Consider the following 18,965-nt stretch of genomic DNA (forward strand, 5'->3'; position numbering starts at 1 on the left):
AGATAAAAAAGGTGCAGATACTGTTTCAGCTGCTTAAAGGCCTCAGGTGGACTGAAACTGATACCCACACATCAAGCTAAGTCACACCAAAATTGCTGCTTTTTTAATCAACTTTTTACACTATAGCATCCCTTTCCAAAGTCTTTGCAAGGAGACACTTTGCTGACAAGGACATGGTCTGAAAAGCCCTTGTTTAAAAGATGTATTTCCAATAATGTCCTAAATTATTTCATGGCTTCTACGCATGCCCAGTGAAGGACACAAAGGGAATCCTGGAGCAGACCAGGCTCTACCTGTGCCCAAGCCAGGGCCAAGGGCTGGGTGTTTGGTTTCAGGTGCTCTATCAGGTTAAATGTTCTGCTTCTCCCTGGAGTTGCAGAATAACATATCTATGTCCATATTTGTACATATAGCCATATAAATATATAAATATATATGACCTTACTGACTGAGAGATTCAATATGGCATTTTGATCAACCACTTTGGAAAATATTTTAATAAAGAGGGTTTTGAAAAGAATAAAAATGCCTCAGCTTCAGTGTTGCTGTTTTCCTGATGGGAAATGAGGGTGCTCTCCCTGGCTGACTGTGGGCCAAGTTTCCCATTTCCTTCCCTGGCTCAGCTCCCACCTGTCTGCAGCACCTGAGGGGGGGAACAAAGCTGGCACTGGAGGGAAGACTGGAAGTAGCCAAGAGCAGTGGGGGAACATCAGCCTGGGAGGAGCCCAGGGCCCCTCCTGCAGGTGCAACTCTGCTGCTTTTTCACCCTTTTCCCAGGCTAAACTGCATTTTTAAACTTGCACCCCTATGAACTGAGGCATTCCAATACCTTCCTTAAGGACTAAATGGGGTGACTTCAGCTGCCACTATATGGCTGCCTCGGACATCTCTGTGTACAGGGATGTGACAGTTCCATCCTTCCACTGGACCATCACATCCCCTGGTCTCTGGTTCTGGGGTCCTGGCTCCTGCTTCAGAGACTCGGTCAGGCTGTATTCCTGCACAGGCATCAGAGCTTGCTTGGCATCCAGATCACCCTCCTGTGTGGCTTGTGCTGCTTCTCCATTCACGAGCATCTTCCTTTTCCTGCAAGGAAGGCACAGCAAGGACACACAGAGTGAATCAGCAAGCCCAGCCCACATCCGAGGGCACCTACCCTGGTGAGGGTCACAGCCATCAATTTGCATTGTGTCCCTGGAACACACCAGCTGCCTGTGGGCAAACTGCCGCCAGGTGAGCTGTGCCAGGTAAGTGCTCTGAAGTGTCTGAGCACACACAGCTGTGGGATTCACACTTGGAGAGCACCCAGCTCCTGGCGCTAGGAGCAGCCCGCAGCCAGCCGTCACTAGAGGGAGAGCGAGGCAGGCTCACAGCGTTAGTTTTTTCTCTGGTCAAGACGGCAACTCTGACACAGTGCTAAGTTTTCGCGGCGTAGCAAACAGCGAGTTGCTCCTCAGCTGCGGGGTTGTGCAGCAACTGGGGAACTGTGTGGGGATGTGGATGGGGAAAGACCGGGAGTCCTGCTGTAGAACGCCAATACTTAGGGGAAAGCACCTCCCACCACATTTACCATCACCTCCCAGCAGCCCTGTTGAGGCACAGTTGTGCAGAACTTTATTTGATCCAGGGCCCAGAGAAAGGGCTTGTTCCAAGTGACACAAAGACAGCAGGCATCAGGCAAGGTTTTATAACAAAATGGTTCAAAGGGAATTTGTCTTTGCTCTTCTCCCCATCACTCAGAGCTTGTCCTGCCCTGCCAAACCCCGTGCCTGTCTGCCTGGGAGGGTTTCAGGGCACCACCACACACCAAAAGATTCTCAAATTTTCCTGTCTCACCTGTTTCGCACAACGTTGATGCTCAGAAGAACAAGACCCAAAATCATGGTTGCAAGGGAAAGCGCAAGTACAGAGTAATTCCATGTTGAGGCTGAGGGAAAGCAGAGAGGCAGTGTTAGCAGGCACAGCACAGAGCCTGCCCAGGGGTTTTCTAAGGACACCCAGGATGTTCTGTCCTTGATTTTTGTGGCTTTGAAGTTGATCCTCATGACGCTGATCTGCTGCTATGTCAATCTGCTCCCTCCACCCTGCCAAAATCACAAGAAACCTTTGCTCTCTTGGCAGGCTCTGCCTGGAAAGAGGCTGAACCCCAGAGACACTACCTCAGCAAAGCCTCCTGCCTGTCTTCACCTATGGCCCGCTTATTCTAGAGGCAAGACTGAGGGTTTATGAATCTGGGGTAAATCACCTGCTCAGGCAGTGCCCTCAGGCATCTCTGTTAGGCAGGAAAGTTAACAGCCAAGGCCTGTGTCTCAGCCCAGGAACACCAGTGGGACTTACGGTCTTCTCTGCGGAAGAACCAGAGCAGCTCCTCCAGCTCTGCCAGTTCCAAGCCCAGTGGAAGGGTAACATTTGCTGCTGTGTGCTTGTCCATTTGTGTGCTGGCCAGGGTGGTTGGGAGGTACTTGTGCTCTGCCTCAGCTGTGGTGGAAAATGAAAAATGGAAAAGAGAAAAATGCAATAGTCGCTCACTGCAGCCCTTCAGACTGGAAGTTCCCCTTCACTCCTAGGGTTGCCAGCACATCTCTCCAAGCAGGCAGAATACAGACCTGAGTGCACAGCCTGATCTCATGCACTGAGATCTGGAGAGTGTTTTTGGCTGCAGACCCCATTATGGTGGGGCACCAGGGCTGCAAAGACCCGAGGATGCTGATGAGGCCTTTCCACATTCCCCATCTTCCATCATGGAGAGGCAGCTCTGTGTGCCACAATTCACCAAAGAGTTGCCTTGCCAAGACCAGTCCCGGAAATCTGACTGTGGACTGCAGCCCTCCAGCAATAATTTCCTATTTATCAGGCTGGGTTGTATACACAGCTTGACTCTAGCATTTTTTACCAGAAAAGCTTCAGTGTCTGCAAAGAAACCAACATAGAAGTGTGGCCAACCCCAAGCACAGAACATACACACAGAATGCTGATGGGAATGACACCAACTTCTGGAACTGGGGTGCAACTTTTTCCTTGGCCCAGCCAGGCTGCTGCTGGTGTACACTGAGGTAAATAGCCCCATAAAAAGAAAGAAATCGTATTTCCAGGAAGTTAAGGTCTTTGCACACGTGACTTACTTTACCCACACCATTATCCTTTAAGCCAAGACTCTACCTTGCAGCAGGAAAAATGGGATTATCCACAAAAACTTCATATTTTATATGTAGGTGGGATGGATCACTCCTTCACAGTACTTCTTCAGTGTGGAGATGCCTGCAAAAGACGGAGAAACTAAAGAATTGAGAGAGAACCTGATTACCCTCCCTACTCCAGCTCTATTCAGAGAGGGAATCTCATGTACCTCAGCATGTTTCCTCCTATGAACGTGAGTCTGAGCTGCCAGGACAGGGTGCAGAAATCCCTGGACCACCAAGATGACAGCTGAGGGGGTCTGGCACGGTGTCTGCTGCCTGGGGTTGGATGCCTTGCCGAGGTGAACACGTACAGATGTGAGCTCAGCTGCTGTGGGCCAGCCCCTCCCCACTTAACAAAGCTTCCCTGCTTGCTCCCCTGCCATAATCCCTAGAGAATACATACTTTGCATGTGACTATCTATACATACTTTGCATGTGACTATCTATTGCCAACCCATGGATGGCAGAATAAGGGTGTGGACATGAGGAAATGGAAGGCTGGGCTCCAAGAGGAGGCAAGGCTGCTCACCATTGAGGCTACGGAGTTTCCCATCCTTCAGGGAAACAATAAGTCCTCCTTGACCTTTAGTCCCTCATTTGTTAATGGCATCAATCCAACTTTTATGGCTGCTTGTCCAAATCAGTTCTTCAGCCTCCTTTGAAAGGACCTGCCCTGAGCAGGGGTTCCTGGCTGTCCACTGTGAGCTGATGAGACAGTGAGGTGACTCTCCCCAACCCACTGCTCACTGGCCATCACCCACTGGCAGGTCAACGACACCACAACACACGTGTGTCCCTCAGACATTCTGGCCCCACAGGCCATTAATTATTTTATGAACACTTTTACGACAGTCTGATACTCTCAACTTTTACTTGCCTTTGCTGTGTGACTGGTTGCTTTCTGAAACTTGCTCACAAGCATGTTCCACTGTGCCAGGCGTGTCAACAATACTGTTGCTGACTCCTCAGGAAGCATTTGTCCCCTCGGTTATAGACCTAATGATTGCTACTATTTTCTCCCCCATTCTCAATGTCTTCACAATTCAAAGTTCACATTTTATAGCTAACCAGGCATGCAGGCTTACTCCCTGCTGCCAGAAAACCACCTGCTAGCAATTCTTTGAGGAGGGGACTCTCAAGTACATGGTCCATTTTGTATTTCAGAAAACACGGGTAAAGCTGCTCCCTGCAGTTAGGTGTGCCAATTACCTTTCAGTCCAGGTAACCTTTAGCTTATTCACATGGATCACCCCTCAAAAAGGAGGAAATAAGGCCTTGGTGCCAATGAAAATATGTTACCAGTCAGCTACACCCTAATAAGAAGTGGCACTTGAATGTGTTAAATCTTGCCGTGCAAGGCTTCTGAGTAATCATTTGCTCGTAGAGGAATATTTGACAAGCATGTTGCTGATTTTCTCCTAAGGTGTTTCATAAGTTGTGGGTTACCTCCTGGTGTCTATGCACAGCAGGGATGCTGGAAAGCTGCTGGAAGTACTTCCCTACTTCATCAAGCAGTGACCAACTGCCAAATCTCCCCAGACATGGGAGGCCAGAACTTTGCAGGTAAAACACAGCAGCAGAATAGACACTTACTGTGCATTTACAGGACATTTAAGTAAAGACTTAAATAATAACAATAACAATAACTGCTGTTATTTTACAGATCTTTTGCACCTAAATCAATCCACAAAATTAGTTTCATTCATCAAAGTTACAAAACAAAGTGTTCTCAAGTCAGTGTGTCTACTCCAGTGGAGTCTGAGCAGAATTCTGCCTGAACCATCTATTTCCCAGTAAGGAAACAGTGACTCCCACAGTTGGGCTGGACATGCTCTGAACAGTTTGGATCTTCTAGCCCGGAAGACATTGTTAGAGGCACCTCCTCCAGCCTCCCCCACACAGCTGCTCTGCCCTGCTGCCCACATCCCAACGTGGGTGGGCACAGCTGGGAGTGACCAGCACACGAGAGAGCATGAGAGATGTTCCCCATTGCTCCCCTGCCTGCACATCTCAGCAGTGACTCTGGTGGCTGATGGACAGGGATGAGCCTTTAGATCCAGGCCTTTGCAACTCTGAGTGGACACTTTGGTCTCCTGAAGGCATTCAAGACCCTTCTGATGTGGCTTCCCAGCTTGTGTACAACAGGGGAAGCTCAAATGAGAGAGAGCTCATGAATTCTATGCTCGTATGGAAGGAGGCAGAAAGAACAAAGAGGCCAGTACCTCTCAAGAAGCATTTTACCTGTGTTCTTTTGAGTTTATATTGGCACCTGAACATCTTTGTAATTTCTTTCTTTTTGCAAATGGGATTTTAACATCAAAAGCTGCAAAATCTGTGCAGTATTATGTATTTCAAGAACAAAGATTCACACAAAATGCTATTTCAAATCCTCCTATGGATCTGTGGACTTTGCTAGCATTCAGTGAAATCTCAAGATACTACAGGAAAATGGCAAGGGAATGCTTTTTGCTCCATGCATTGATCCCAGCACTTAAATGGTAAAAAGCTTTCTCCTAATGGAAACCCTTGAAGATCTGAGACATATCAAATGCAGAAGGCAGAGCTGAGGGATTGGTGCTCTAAAGGTCGGCATAATCCAGCAAGGGGGCTGTGCCATGTGGGAACACAGGAACACGTATGTCCACAGCTGCACGTGGACTCTTTCCAGCCAGAACACAGCACATGGTGCTGTGAAACCACCCTGTGGTTTCAATGGTGGTTTTTGCCAGCTCTGATATTCACAGTTGCTCACCAAAACACATTTTGCCCCCATTCTGCAAATGAGAAGTCTTTAGATACGTATTATACTGGTTTAAGTAAAGATGGGGGAAAATCTTTTGGAAAGACCATCAGGTACAGCTTCTGTTAAGATGACCATGTCCCTCTGGGCTCCGTATTCAAAACTCACTACACAATATGGGACAATGCATTTAGAACATCTCAGTCTCTCTAAATTAGTCTCCTCTTGTCATCCAGACTCTTTTTCTGGTGGTTATCTTATCTTAGCTGATTGCGTTAAAATGGGTCAGTTATTCCAAATACAGTACTAAAGTGAGATCTCCTGTCTTTGGGATTAATACAGGATATATATATATGACGTCACACCACAGACATGCAAATGGATGATATGGTTTATAAAGGTACATTAAGGTCTGAGCTCCATTAAGGAACACAAGGAATCATTTAATATTTAAAATATTAAGGCAAGAAGGCAGTCTGTGCTATTTTTTAACCTCTGTAAAGTAAAAAGCTAAAGAGCAAATCTAAGTTATATTACACATTTTCCTTTGACTGCTTTTATATGCGGGTGTTATCCCAGCCTCCTTCTTACTCGCCATTCAGTCTCTCCTTAAAAAGTCTGCCTTCACTTAGAATTTCCAAGGATTCAAGCTTTCTAACGGGAATAAATAAATAAGCCTTTCTTTACAGATAGCTATAAATTAACCCAGCAGCCAGTGCAGCAGGAATGCCCATTAATCTCTGCTAACTCACCAGAAACATGCAGTTCCCTGCAGGGAGGAAGCTACATTTCTTCTTTAAGCCCTGTCATCCGAAGACATCTCCTCCGAGCACCGTGGTGATACAAGGTTCCCTGTGCTCCTGCTCTGGGTATGCTACAAGCTGTGATTCATTCTGCTCCTGAGTCATGTGTGAAGGCCAGTTCAACAGGTGAGGTACACTCCAGCCCCTGAAAAAACACACCTCTTTAGTGGGACCATTTACAGCACGAGGGGAATGACCTTTTGCCAAAGAGTGAGCTGTAGCAACTTCCAGTTTATTTGCTCAAGTTATTGGCATAATCAGTATTAAAAGAGCATGCTGAGTAGAATGACACTCAGTAATAAGTTACTCTGCAGTTAAATAAATGATAATGTTCACTCTGCTTGTCTCAGTCCTCATTGCATACAGGAAGCATGTCCTGATAAGGCAGATACTATCCTTCTTTTTTTTTTTTTTTTAATGAATGGCCATTCTAAGACTGTCAGAGAATCTTACCAGAGCAAACAACTTTGCAGGCAAAGCTTGAAGCACCAGTCAGAGATTTTGCCATCTCTGTTTCACAGGTACTGGTAATGCCTGGCTAAGTCAAGAGTCTGCTAAGAGGCTTTGCAGACTCAAGTGCTGCTTTTTGTGATTCCTCCTCCCTGAACGACCTGATTCATGGATGGAGCTGCACACTGCAAAGCAAGAGAGATGCATCTCACTGATGGGCTTGGGACACACAGCTAGCTCTGGTTAGCTCCAGCTGAACTGCAGATGGTGGGTGTAGCATCCTTATGTTTGTCCTGTTCTTGGTGTTTTTCAGCTTGAAGTGAAGTGTTCAAGGCCATGTTTGACAGGGCTTGGGGCAATCTGGTCTAGTGGAATGTATTCCTGCCCATGGCAATGGTGTTGGAACAAGATGATCTTTAGGGTCCCTTCCAACCCAGGCCAGTCTATGATTCTATGATCTTTGGCACTGGCTATGGTAAAGAGGTGACTGTAACATAAGAATGGGTGAGTGCAAAAGCCCAGAAGGTTCCCTTTAATCCAAATTTTCTACATGGCTTGATGTATATATCTAGGGTCAGAATGCAGGTGGCTGAGATATGTTTAGGACTCAGCATGATGTACATGGAAATAAAAACAGTTCCCCACTGGTTAGAGTTAATCCAGTAATCCTCTCCTTTTCCATGGAACCACAAACGTGCTCAGAAGTGCTCCTCTCCAGCCAGGGTGTGCATGTTTGATTCTGTGTCTCCCCTGACAACACTGGCATTGGTTAATGGGAGATATCTTTTTATTTCTTGGAGACACTTTCAGGTCTTTGGCCAGGAAGCAAAGTGGAGATAAGATCTGATCTGTGATCTGTTTCCTCCTTGGATTTGTCTTCACTACTCTTGGGAAGAATTTTTCTGACCTTGGTGTTTTAATTTTGCTTATCTTTTTTGATCCCTTCAGTGTCTTTGACCTGAAATGCCTGGTTACAGAATAACTAAACATTCAGGGCTGGGTTTTTTTTTTTTTCCTTTCCATGTAAAAAAGCAGAGTTCAAATGCAGCAGGAAAGCCAGATTTTTTTTTTTCTTTTGGTGAAACAATTAGATAGTTGCTTTCATTCTGAAAAAATTTATATCAAAATAAATCTTCAGTTAAAATTCATGAACACTGCATTGAAGGCATAATAATGAATAACAGCCATAATGTGTTTGAAATGTGCTGTCATAGCAGAGCCAAGGATGAATTACTTGGGAGCAAATGTACTGCAGGGAATTAAAGTCCACTTCAAAAACTCACTACAAATGAAACTTTAATTAGTTTGTGCGTAAGTTTGGCAAAAACTCAGCATGGAGTTACAGCATTTCCAGGAGCCTTAACTACAGCCAGAAGTGAGAATCCATCTCAAGGCTTAAGTTCTGGAGGAACAACAGGTGAGACTCCACACACCATGTCAATGACATGTTCAGTGCCTGGATCTGATACCTGGAAATCACCATCAAGCAGCAGCTGGATTCTGGGTTCAAACTCACAACTTTTGGGCAATCCAAACAGAAATGCATGTCTCTGGCCTTTCTGAAGTGTTGGTGATAATTCCAGGGCTTCACCCAAGACCTCGGAGAACTGGTGTTTGCTGTCACCACAAAGGACATCTCCTTCCAGCCTTTCTTCCAGCAATTGCCCTCACTGCCTCTGGAAACCATGAGTATTTTTCATCATCTGAGATAAGGCCTGGAATTACACTCTGTGCTGAACAGTGCTCCTCTCGTTTGGGGCCTGAGAGCCATGACTAGCTGTAATCACTTGGTTATTGTGTAATGATGAATTATTCCCTATTTATGATAAGTCAGACTGTTTGCCTTTCCCTTCTTTCCAATCCACCTTCCAACATGAACCACGCTGGGAGCTTTGATCTCTTCTCAAGCACAAGCCATCCCTTCATCCTTGCTAGCCTCTTGTTTATATTTTTATTTATTTTTACTATAACCTTTCATTTATGCACTGAGATGAGGTGCCCAGAGTTGAAGTGTCCTGCCTGTGACTAAACCAAGTACATTCATGGGACTTCTCAGGTAACAGAGAATTGTAAGAATTTTTTAGGATTTGATTTTTATATACTGATTAGGAAATTACCTCAGTATTTGGTAGCATGTTCTCCTTTTCTTAGGGTGCTGGAATGTAAGCACCCCAGTTAGGATGGCTGGCTCTTTTTTTTTTTTTTTTTTTTTTTTTTTTTTTTCCTGTAACAGCAATTTTTCATTCTTTTCTGCTTATTGCCACCACAGGAGACAATGGCATCTTCAACAATTGAGAGAAGAAAACCCTAATGATGGGCAAACAGACATGACAAAGGGAAGGAATGTACACAGCACTACTTAATATGGCACAAATTTTCACTTTGTTTATTGATCCTTCCCTCATGTACCCGACATAAAATTCTGCCATCCATTTTCCAAGTAATTTACATATTTTCTCTGGCATATAGGACATCTACAGATTCTCACACTCCATGCTGCAGAAATTCCTAGTGTCAAACATTGTAGGATAGACTGTGATTTATATGTGCAGGGAATTTATGTGATTTACATTAAAACCTATACAAATAAACCATCTTCCCATGGTGGGGAAAGAATGTACTTTTCAGAATGATAAAATACTTTCATACTTATGTTATGGGAGGAGACAGTTCTTTAAGTGGCGATTCTGACCCCACAGTTTACAACAAAACATTCTTTGAGTTACTGTCACTGTTGAAACGAAGCTGTCCATGGATCTGTTTCTCAAATGCTGTTAGATCCAGATCAGTGACTGTGCGGTCAACAGCCCTTTCAGTCTCTGACGTTTTTCTGCATTATCTTTGCACTGAGGCAGCACGGACAGTTCCTGGCCAGGGTTAAGGGCCATGGGTGACACCACTCAGGAGCATCGACACTGTGGGGCTGGAGCTGTCAGACCCTGAGGGCTGCCCTGATGGCTTCCACCACCCCACAACAAGATCACAGAACTGTCAGGGTTGGACGGGACCTCTGGAGATCACCCAGTCCAACTCCCCACCCAGGCAGGGCCATGCGGAGCAAGTGACACAGGTGAACGTGTCCAGGTAGGTTTGGAACGTCTCCAGAGAGGGAGATTCCACGGCCTCTCTGGGCAACTGTCCCAGTGCTCTCCCACCCTCAACATAAAGAAGTTCTTCCTCATGTTGAGATGGAACTTCTTGTGTTTTAATTTATTTAACTGCTCCTCATCCTGTTGCTGAGAACCACCCAAAAGACCCTTCCACTTTCATCTTAGCACCACAGGAGATAATTTTATGCATTAACGAGATGCCCTGTCAGTCTTCTCCAGGCTAATATAAAGGCATTATGCTCTTAGAGAGCATCCAAAGGAGGCTACGAGGATGGGTGAGTGTGGAATGGAATGTGTATGAGTAGCGGCTGAGGGAATTTGTTTTGTCCAGCCTGGAAGAGACTGAGGGACCTCATTGTGGTCTTCAGCATCCTTCTGAGGGAAAGAAGAGTGGCAGACACTGCTCTCCTCAATCTCGTCACATGTGGCAGGTCACATAAAGATGAATCAGGGGAGATTTAGGTTGGATGTCAGGAAAAGGCTTTCAGAGGGTGGTCGGCCACTGGAAGGGGCTCCGCAGGGAATGGTCTTGCACGACCCCAAGGCTGCCAGAGCTCAAGAAGCGTTCGGACAACGCTCTCAGGCACAGGGCGGGATTATTGGCCTGTCCTGCGCAGGGCTATGGGTTGAACTTCTGAATCCCTTCCCGCTCAGGCTCCTCTATAATTCTATAATTTCGCGACTATGGCGGCGCCGCCTCAGCGCTGAGGGCGGCCCGGGGGCGGGGCGGGTTCGGCGGCGTCATCGCCGCGCGCGGCGGGAGCCCCGCGATGCGGGCCCGGCTGCTGCGCGCCTGCCGCCAGGGCCTGAGGCCGCCCGGGCCGCCGTGGCGGGTCCTGTTCTTCGGCACCGATCGCTTCGCCGTGACCGCCCTGCGAGCCCTGCGGGCCGCCGGGTACCGCCCGGGCACGGGGGACAGGGGGCTGAGGGGAGACGGGGTGCGGAGAGAGGTGCAGAGGGGAGACGGGGACGTGAGGGAGGAGCCTGAGGGAGGACGGGGAGGTGAGGGGCGTGGAGAGTGAGGGGGCACGGCAGGGGCTGCGGAGAGTGAGAGAGGGCTGGGCAGCGAGGGATGGGAGATGAGGGCTCGGGATGAGGCTCAGAGGTTATTGAGGGATGAGGTGGAGTTCTCAGGCGGGAGGGACCGTGGGTTGGGCAGGGAGGATGGCAGAGAAGGGCAAGGGTAAGGAGACTGACCAGGGATCACAGAGACACTGGGGATTGGCACAGGGACGTAGCTGGGGGTGGAGGTGACCCAGCTCAGAGCTCAGTCTGCCTGCACGAGGCCTTCAACACCTTGTCCACCCCAGGGAGCCCAGCGAGGAGTCTCTGGTGTCCCGGCTGGAGGTGGTGACCCTGCCCTCCCGCCTGTCCGGGGAGCTGCCCGTCAGGAGCTGTGCCAGGGAGCTCCAGCTGCCCGTGCACGAGTGGCCGCACACGGGACCCGTGGGGCAGTTTGATGTGGGTGTGGTGGCATCTTTCGGACGTCTTCTAAGCGAGGACCTCATTCTGCAGTTCCCATAGTAAGTGTGTGGACAGGACATCTGTCACTGCACTCTCATTTTGAGGCAGCATCTGTTAGTTGCAGTAGGTGAGGTCAGCTTCCCTGGGTTCACACTCTTAGCCTGGGCCCTATTATTGTCATTGTGAAATTCAGTGTTCTTTGACACATGGGTATATATTTATGTAAATATTCATTAGAATATGTTTGCCTTTATTCCTCACATCTCCCTTTCTGTGTTCACTGAGAAACTGACGTTTATATACTGTGAATTTCCCTTCAAGTGCATATTTAAGTCAGTAACACATGAAAAGGGATGAGCAGATAGTAATTTCACTGTAATATATGTTGCATTCCATTTACATATGTTTCAGGTACCATTCCTATTCTAACTTGTGAATATTTCACTCCAGTGGTGTGCTGAATGTCCATCCCAGCTGTCTCCCACGATGGCGAGGTCCTGCACCCATTGTCCACACAGTCCTTCACGGTGATAAGGTGACTGGGGTGACAATTATGGAAATAAGACCAAAAAGGTGGGTTTGATGTGCTTTGCAGATGACTCACTGTTGCTGTTGGCCTCTCAGGACTTCAAATAATCACTGCTGAAGTCATCATTTAAGTCACTCTACATAACCACTTTTTTAATGTGTGTGATTAATTTTAAAGTTTGAAACACTTAAAAATGTCCTTCTAACTATATGAGATTTGCCACAATTACAGTATTTTAATAAGTGTGTAATTTGCACTCCAGGCCTGTTCTCTAATTCTTAACGTTATCACAGGGAACAGACAGAGGACAGTCACACAACTTTTATCAATAGGCTTGGTATGACAGAACAGAAAAGATCTGGCTTTCAGACTTCAGAGTTGCCTGTAGTGTCCTGTAAGTGGACAGGAGACAAGAAATTGCCTGGCTAGGCATGAGAGAGATTATATGTTGTAGTTTCAGTCCAAACTCTGGCTTAAAAGGCTTGTGAAAATACATTATTCTAGTTACCTTTTCTTTCTTAGATGGTTGTCTAATAATAGGTCTCAGGAAAGTGTGAAACAAATTTCCTCTGAGTATTTCAGGTTGTTTCTTCTGAGATCTCATGTTCTGAACTGTAAATTGTGTGTTCATATCAGTCTCAGCTTGCTGAGGAGAATCTTGCTGCCAAGAGAGGTCTGGTATTCTCTTCTTTATGTTTGGTATCAAATGTTTGATAATATGAAATGACATCTGAAAAATAGTTTTAGAGGGGATAAAAAAGGGTAATTAGTAACTGAGCTAATGTATTGAATGCAGACTTTTGTACTGCTAATTAAGCTTCAGCTTCTCCAGTAAGGTTGTATGTTTTCTGCCTTGCAGGTTTGATGTAGGTCCAATTATTCAGCAAGAAGAGGTTGCTGTTCCTCCCCGTTGTACAGCACAGGAGCTGGAAGGGATATTGGCAAAGATGGGTGCAAACATGGTAAAGTCCTGCCAGCTGCATCCCTTCTGACTGGTACTTTGCTTCTAGCATGTGCAAACAGAATTCTTATTAATCTTGTTCTGAGCTGGCTTCAGATTTAGGAGGAGGGTGATATGAAACTTGGTGTTTTGTGAGCATTTTGCCTTGCTGGGAGGAGAGCTCAGTGATCAGGCATCAGTGTCAGTCCTGTGTGTTGTTGTTGTGTTTCTATTCAGTGAAGAACCCAAATGCTGTCTGTGGAAACACTGCAGGTTCTTTCATTTTAATGAATATCTGCTTTTTTATTTAAATAGACATCTTTTGTCCTGTTCTGGGATTAGTATCAGAGAAGAGATCATCTGTAAAAAAAGCATGCATTTTTTAATTGTGATTTAGTGGGAAAGATGTCTTTACTGTGTGTAGTATACACATCTTCTGAATATGCTGAGCCAATTTTGTAAAAGCTCACTGGACAGTTTCACTGTTGAAGAATTAAGTTTTACTTTGTTTATTATTGCTTAAACTTAGCTTGACTAATACTCTGTACAAAATGTAATTTTGCAGCTCTTAGCAGTTTTGAAGAACTTGCCTGAAAGTTTAAGAAATAAAAAAGAGCAGCCAAAAGAAGGAGTAACGTTTGGTAGGTACACATTGCTTTTAATGTGACTTATTCATTTTTTCCTTTATCAGCTGGAAAACTAAAGTTTCCTGCCATGCTGAGTTGTATTTTTTTTTGTTTCATTTTTCAATATGATCTCTTCACTGCCTTCTCTGGATTAAAAAAGTCATACAGGAGAAAAATGCTTCAGAAATCTTCAGACTTACTACAAAAAAAATTTTTTTCCAGTTACTTGTATAATATCAAAATCACTATTGATGTCACAAAATCTGAATTTGTTATTCTTCATGGTTGTAATGCAGACAGAAGAGTTACAGCTGTGCTTGTAAGCATGATACAAGTTTGCAGTGGAGTGAATAAATAAAAAATAATCCAAATGGTTTACAAAATCTTTTCTCCAGTTTTTGTCTGGAGGTACCTTGGCTGGATGATAGACCCCACTATTGGTCAGGAAGAACTGAGGTTTAAAATAGTATGAAGTAGTACAGCTCCTTGCTGAAAGATGCAAAACAGAATGAGAAGTCTTTTTATTTCTCTTTTCCCCCTAGCTCCTAAAATCTCTATAGCGAAGAGTTGTATTAAATGGGAAGAGCAAACAGCTGCACAAATAATTCAGCTGCATCGTGCAATAGGAAGTATGGTGAGACTGGATTTTTTGGAACCCTTTTCTGTCCCATAGCATGGCTGAGTTTGGTGTAGATGTTTTAACTAATCACTAAACCTCAATTTTAATTATTTTTGCCTCTAATCTTGCTTGTGTTCTAAAATCCCGGTAGTTTATCATTAGAGGTGGAATTAATGTGCAGGAGAATTTTCATGGACTTGATCCCAACTGTGAAATCAGCTCAAAAATTTTATATTGTTTCATTAGCTCTGTGATTTTCCCTGATGTATTTAAGAAGGTTTGAGGAAGGGTAAGAAAACTAAGTCTGATAAAGAAAATCTCCTATCTAGACATACAGCTAATTTTTCCCTTAATGTTATTATCACAAGTATTTTGCCTAAGGAAAAAAATGCCTGGAAATGTGAAAATATTTTCAATGCCTCATCTGTTTCTGTTTCCAGTTCCCTTTGCAGACGCTCTGGAAGGGTACTACCATTAAACTCCTGGATTTCGTGGAAGTGGATAATATCCCTGGTTTTTCTGGTATTTACTCTTAAATTATTAATTTTTTAAACTATTTTCTTGAGGAATCTGAGTGCCGTGTGGGCCAAGGTGTGTGACTGATCAGGGCTTAGAGAGTGTTCACGGATCAGATATGGAGTAGTGCCAGAGAATGACTGTTCTGATTGTTTCTGTTCATTTGGTTATAATAGAACACAGAATACAATAAAATATTTTTCAGCAAAATAGTGACTCAAGATGGTTATCGTGCTTCAAAGGAACAGAAGTGGTTCAAACCTTTTCTGTATTTGTTGGCATAAAAATGAAGGATGATCTTTCTCTGCTTTTAGATCAAATAATAAATGACTGTGAAGTTGTTCCTGGTTCAGTGATGTTCCATAAAATGTCTCAAACATTGATAGCTCGCTGCAAGGTAGGCTTTTCCCATTTGTTTCATATTCACTGCCCTAAAGATGAGGTTTCTAGTATTTGTGTGGTGCCTGACTTTTGTCATAATTGTCCATTGTTAGTCTCTGTACTAGTTTAGATCAGCACCAGATGTTTTATTTGATACCTTAAACTTTTAATTTCCAGTAACAGGCTTTGCACATTTGCAAAGCAAGAATTTGACTTGTAAGCCTGATGACATTGAATAAAATGTATTCTGTAAGCCAACCTATGGTAGCTAAAGGTAGCTTTAAACATGGAAGAAGCTTACGACCTTTTTTTGTTTGTTTGTTTTATTTTTAGGAAGGCTGGGTTGGAATCAAAACAGTAGTTTTAAAGAAGAAGCTTACAGCAGTTGACTTCTACAATGGATATATGCACCCTTGGTTCCAGCAGAATCCAAGAACAGTTCATCAGGAATGCAGATTTCAAACACTCAAACTTAGCACGGCAAAAAAGACTCTGAAAGAGAGGGGAACATTGACACAGGATATAAAGCAATAAATGTATTTTTTAATATCTGTAAGTTAATAGTAATATAAAATGTTTCAAAGCCCACCTATAATATTCAACTTAATTAAGGGATTTCCTCCCATAGTGTTTGACCTTATTGTCATCCAGATGTTTTCATGGTGGCTTCCTGAAGATACTTGTTCTCTTTCCTTATTAAGCAAGAGAATATCCAGGAGTGTTGTAGATATTGAATAAATCCCTGTTTCCACTGTTGAGAAATAAATTTATTTTTATATAACATTTCCAGGGTTTTTTTTTAAGACTTTGGTATAATTTTCTTCAGGCATAAGTTTTGGACAGTTACTTTATCTAGAAATACTAAAATCCTGTGAGCTTTTCTAATGCTCACTGAGACTTAGGCTGTCTAGTTTCATATTCTTGATCCTAAAATTCTCTTTGTATCCCTGCATTGAGGTGAATAACCTAGCTGGGAACATAAGAGAATCTTTTCCTGTCCGTGATGATTTTCTTCCTTCCCCTTTCTGTTCTCATATCTTGGAATACATCCCATTTAAAATTTTTGTGCCCTCCATCCAGAAGATTTATGTTCTACTATTTCACTTTCTGATGAGAGACGTTTTTATCTGATGAGGAGTTGTTAATCTAATCCAGGATTTTCCTCAATCTGTTTTTGCTTAATGGCATATACAAGAAGTATTTCATGTCAAGAACCCCAGAACTTGTGATTCTTACACTTTCTTGTCTTAAAAAAAGTAATGTAGCACTGAGCATAACAGCAGAGCAAAGACTGGCTGTATCTTAGAAGCTGTTCCTGTATTTGCTAACTTTTTCCTTCTTTTTCTGAGTTCTACTGAAGTAAAAGCAAAAAAATTCTAGAAAAATTTGTCATATCACAAGGATTAAAATTTTTCTGAAGAAGCATCTGTTAAAGCAGCTGCTGCAGTATTTTTCTTCTATTGCCATTAGTCCATCAATTAATTGCCTCTGACAGGTTTTCCAAAACACATGGTCCTCCAAGAAATCCAAGCCTATGAATCAGAGTCAAAAACTGGAAACAACAGCAAGGTGGAAGTCAGGCTCCTGTGGAGAATTCCTGTTGTTCCTGACCGCAGAGTTGGTGCAGTTTGTGCTGCAGAAATTCTAAATCCGGCAAGTTTACTTCCAAGAAAATGATGTATTTTTGTGTTTTGCTCCCTGCTACTTTTTGCAAGTGAAAGTTGTGGAGTCAGTTTGTTTTTATTCTGTTCAGATCAGTCTGTAAAAGTTAGTAACCGCCTTATGCCAGTAGAAGGGTGGGTGGGTGGGTCAGTGAGTTTTTTGTGTTTGTGGGGATGGTGGGTGGTTTAGAGAGTTTTCTGGGGTTTGCTCCCTCACTTTATGGCAAAACCCCACCATCACAATTTAGAGATAATTTTAAGCACTAATGATAAGAGTTTGGAACTTAAGAGAAGTATTTTAGTTAACTGAGACTCAACAATTTCAGTGTTTCAGGATCCAAATTTTCAGATGTTCCAGATCCCTGGGCACTGGAAAATTAGTTCTTGTTCATTATAACCTGAGCAAAATGAAAAACGAGGTGTGACTCCCACAGAAAGAATAGACTGACAAAAGTTCAGGCTAGAGGGTCCAGGTTAAAGGCTTTTAGATAACCAAACTGTTAACAGCTTCTTCCTAGCAGTGACTTGAGGAAAATTCTTTTAACTCCTTTGTGTATCTTTCATCCTCAGTTTTAGGTCACACCCGCTGTGAGACCTATTGCTGGCAGACAATAATTATCTGGTTCTCACTCAAGCATAAAGAAACAGGAAGAGTTTCCCTGTATTTTTGCGAAGTTGGAGGTAGCATGTGCCCAGAATCCCTGTAGATGGAGCTCGCTGCATCCGTTTTGGGTGAAAACCAAGGACAGCTGGACAGAAGATGGTGAAAATCCGGTACAGAACGCCTTCAGTTAGTTGTTTAATAGTGAATAATGTCTAAACCATATTGCAGCCAGGATCCCGTGTACTTGTAACTTAATCTTTTGATCTGTGCAGAGTTTGCTTTAAGGCTTCTTCTGCTTTCTGTGTGAAAGGTTATAAAAGATTAGACCATTCTGTGTTGTTTAATAGTTAATGTCCTAGCTCTGAATATGCACAACTTTACCCAAGTCATTTTATGGCGCAAAAGAAGGTAAGATTAATTTATTTTTAAATGGAGAAAGTCTTTGGCATGCTATTTTTGGCATGGTAGAGAAGTTTTAAATGGAATTGGTGTTCCCCAGGCAGCTGTTAGCCAAAATGTCTCTTTGGAAACTTTGCTTTCACCTGGCTCTGCAGGGATTTAACTCAGTAAGTAATGAAAATCTGATTATTTTTGCAGAACAGACAAAACAAAAATGGGGCATTCACTGATGAGGTGTGGAATAGCATGTCAGGGTTGACTCTGGAACACAGACACAGTGATTCGATCCCCAGTACCACTGGTGAGGTTAAGTGCAGCTACGCTGGCCATTGGAACAGCAAAATAAAACAGCTGTCCTCCTCTCAGAGGAGAGAGAGAAAGCAACAGGTATTCACAGACCCATCGTCCACTATGGCTCAATTTAACATCACTGGGACCAAATTACAGGCAGAACTGCAAAATATTTGGGCGCCAGAAGGGCTCTGGTGTTAGATAGAGATGATTTCATCATGGATTTCAAACAAATGCTAATAGAGGGAGTGATATTTCCTAGGATGCTGGTGACTCACAGTTAGATTCATCTGTTTCATGTTCCGCAACCTTACTGCTCCCCCTGCTTCCTAGGAAACATCTTTATTCCTGTTTTCTGAATATATTACAAATAAAAAAGTATAAGTGACTAATCAAAGTACTTGAGCCTTTTTATAAAGTTATTTGCAAAACCCCCTAATAATTTGCTGGTTGAGGCCAGACAAGAATATCTCTCCTTTTGTTTATCCTATCTGCTAGCATCCTGATAGCTTCTGGGAAGCAGTAGTTTCCTTTAAAAACAGGAGGATAGGTCACTGGATTCATGTGCAGATTGGAAACTAAGTGACCTTAATGGGAGATGCTTTGCCATTAGCCACAAACCTGCCGATGTTTGGAGCCAGGTCTCCTTCAGC

General features: G+C 43.8%; 2 protein-coding genes and 2 long non-coding RNA genes across 8 annotated transcripts; 3 read left to right on the top strand and 1 right to left on the bottom strand.

Moving 5' to 3' along the window:
- Positions 1-15: 15 nt before the first annotated feature.
- SLC51B (SLC51 subunit beta) lies at positions 16-6,785 on the bottom strand. Of its 2 annotated transcripts, none has more exons than XM_083870883.1 (5): positions 6,672-6,785; positions 3,160-3,258; positions 2,338-2,478; positions 1,837-1,927; positions 16-1,086 (listed from the first exon to the last, which is right to left on the bottom strand). In XM_083870883.1, the coding sequence occupies exons 2-5, from the start codon at positions 3,197-3,199 to the stop codon at positions 867-869; spliced, it is 492 nt and encodes a 163-aa protein (XP_083727009.1). In that variant the 5' UTR covers positions 3,200-3,258; positions 6,672-6,785; the 3' UTR covers positions 16-866. The 2 variants fall into 2 exon arrangements, with proteins under 2 accessions (XP_083727009.1, XP_083727010.1); XM_083870884.1 differs by lacking the exon at positions 6,672-6,785 and adding an exon at positions 3,709-4,210.
- LOC310914617 lies at positions 1,934-6,665 on the top strand. The gene is made up of 4 exons (XR_014591054.1): positions 1,934-2,402; positions 2,897-3,053; positions 4,603-4,742; positions 4,843-6,665. It is a non-coding gene; the product is annotated as an uncharacterized lncRNA (long non-coding RNA).
- On the top strand, positions 6,736-10,180 carry LOC310914616. 2 transcript variants are annotated; one of them, XR_014591052.1, is made up of 3 exons: positions 6,736-6,848; positions 7,244-8,589; positions 9,442-10,180. It is a non-coding gene; the product is annotated as an uncharacterized lncRNA (long non-coding RNA). The 2 variants fall into 2 exon arrangements; XR_014591053.1 differs by lacking the exon at positions 9,442-10,180 and having other exon boundaries at positions 7,244-8,590.
- Positions 10,181-11,052: 872 nt separating this feature from the next.
- On the top strand, positions 11,053-18,672 carry MTFMT (mitochondrial methionyl-tRNA formyltransferase; the record flags this gene model as incomplete). Of its 3 annotated transcripts, XR_014591051.1 has the most annotated exons (11): positions 11,053-11,177; positions 11,593-11,805; positions 12,197-12,319; positions 13,135-13,237; positions 13,781-13,856; positions 14,384-14,475; positions 14,901-14,982; positions 15,291-15,373; positions 15,691-15,909; positions 16,853-17,010; positions 17,589-18,672. XR_014591051.1 is itself a non-coding variant. In XM_083870877.1 (9 exons), the coding sequence occupies 9 exons, from the start codon at positions 11,053-11,055 to the stop codon at positions 15,889-15,891; spliced, it is 1,098 nt and encodes a 365-aa protein (XP_083727003.1). In that variant the 3' UTR covers positions 15,892-16,140. The 3 variants fall into 3 exon arrangements, 2 of the variants coding, with proteins under 2 accessions (XP_083727003.1, XP_083727004.1); XM_083870877.1 differs by lacking the exons at positions 16,853-17,010; positions 17,589-18,672 and having other exon boundaries at positions 15,691-16,140; XM_083870878.1 differs by lacking the exons at positions 11,053-11,177; positions 16,853-17,010; positions 17,589-18,672 and adding an exon at positions 11,331-11,387 and having other exon boundaries at positions 15,691-16,140.
- Between the last annotated feature and the right edge of the window lie 293 nt (positions 18,673-18,965).

Source organism: Zosterops lateralis, assembly GCF_965231275.1.
Source record: "Zosterops lateralis genome assembly, chromosome: 13".
NCBI classification, from domain to species: Eukaryota; Metazoa; Chordata; class Aves; order Passeriformes; family Zosteropidae; genus Zosterops; species Zosterops lateralis.

Excerpts from the sequence above, each read along its gene's own strand:
- SLC51B (XM_083870883.1), bottom strand. The coding sequence starts at position 3,199 with ATGAAGTTTTTGTGGATAATCCCATTTTTCCTGCTGCAAG. Across the intron at positions 1,928-2,337 it reads GTTCTTCCGCAGAGAAGACC|CCTCAACATGGAATTACTCT; the intron begins GTAAGTCCCACT and ends GCTTTCCCTCAG. Across the intron at positions 1,087-1,836 it reads ATCAACGTTGTGCGAAACAG|GAAAAGGAAGATGCTCGTGA; the intron begins GTGAGACAGGAA and ends CCTTCCTTGCAG.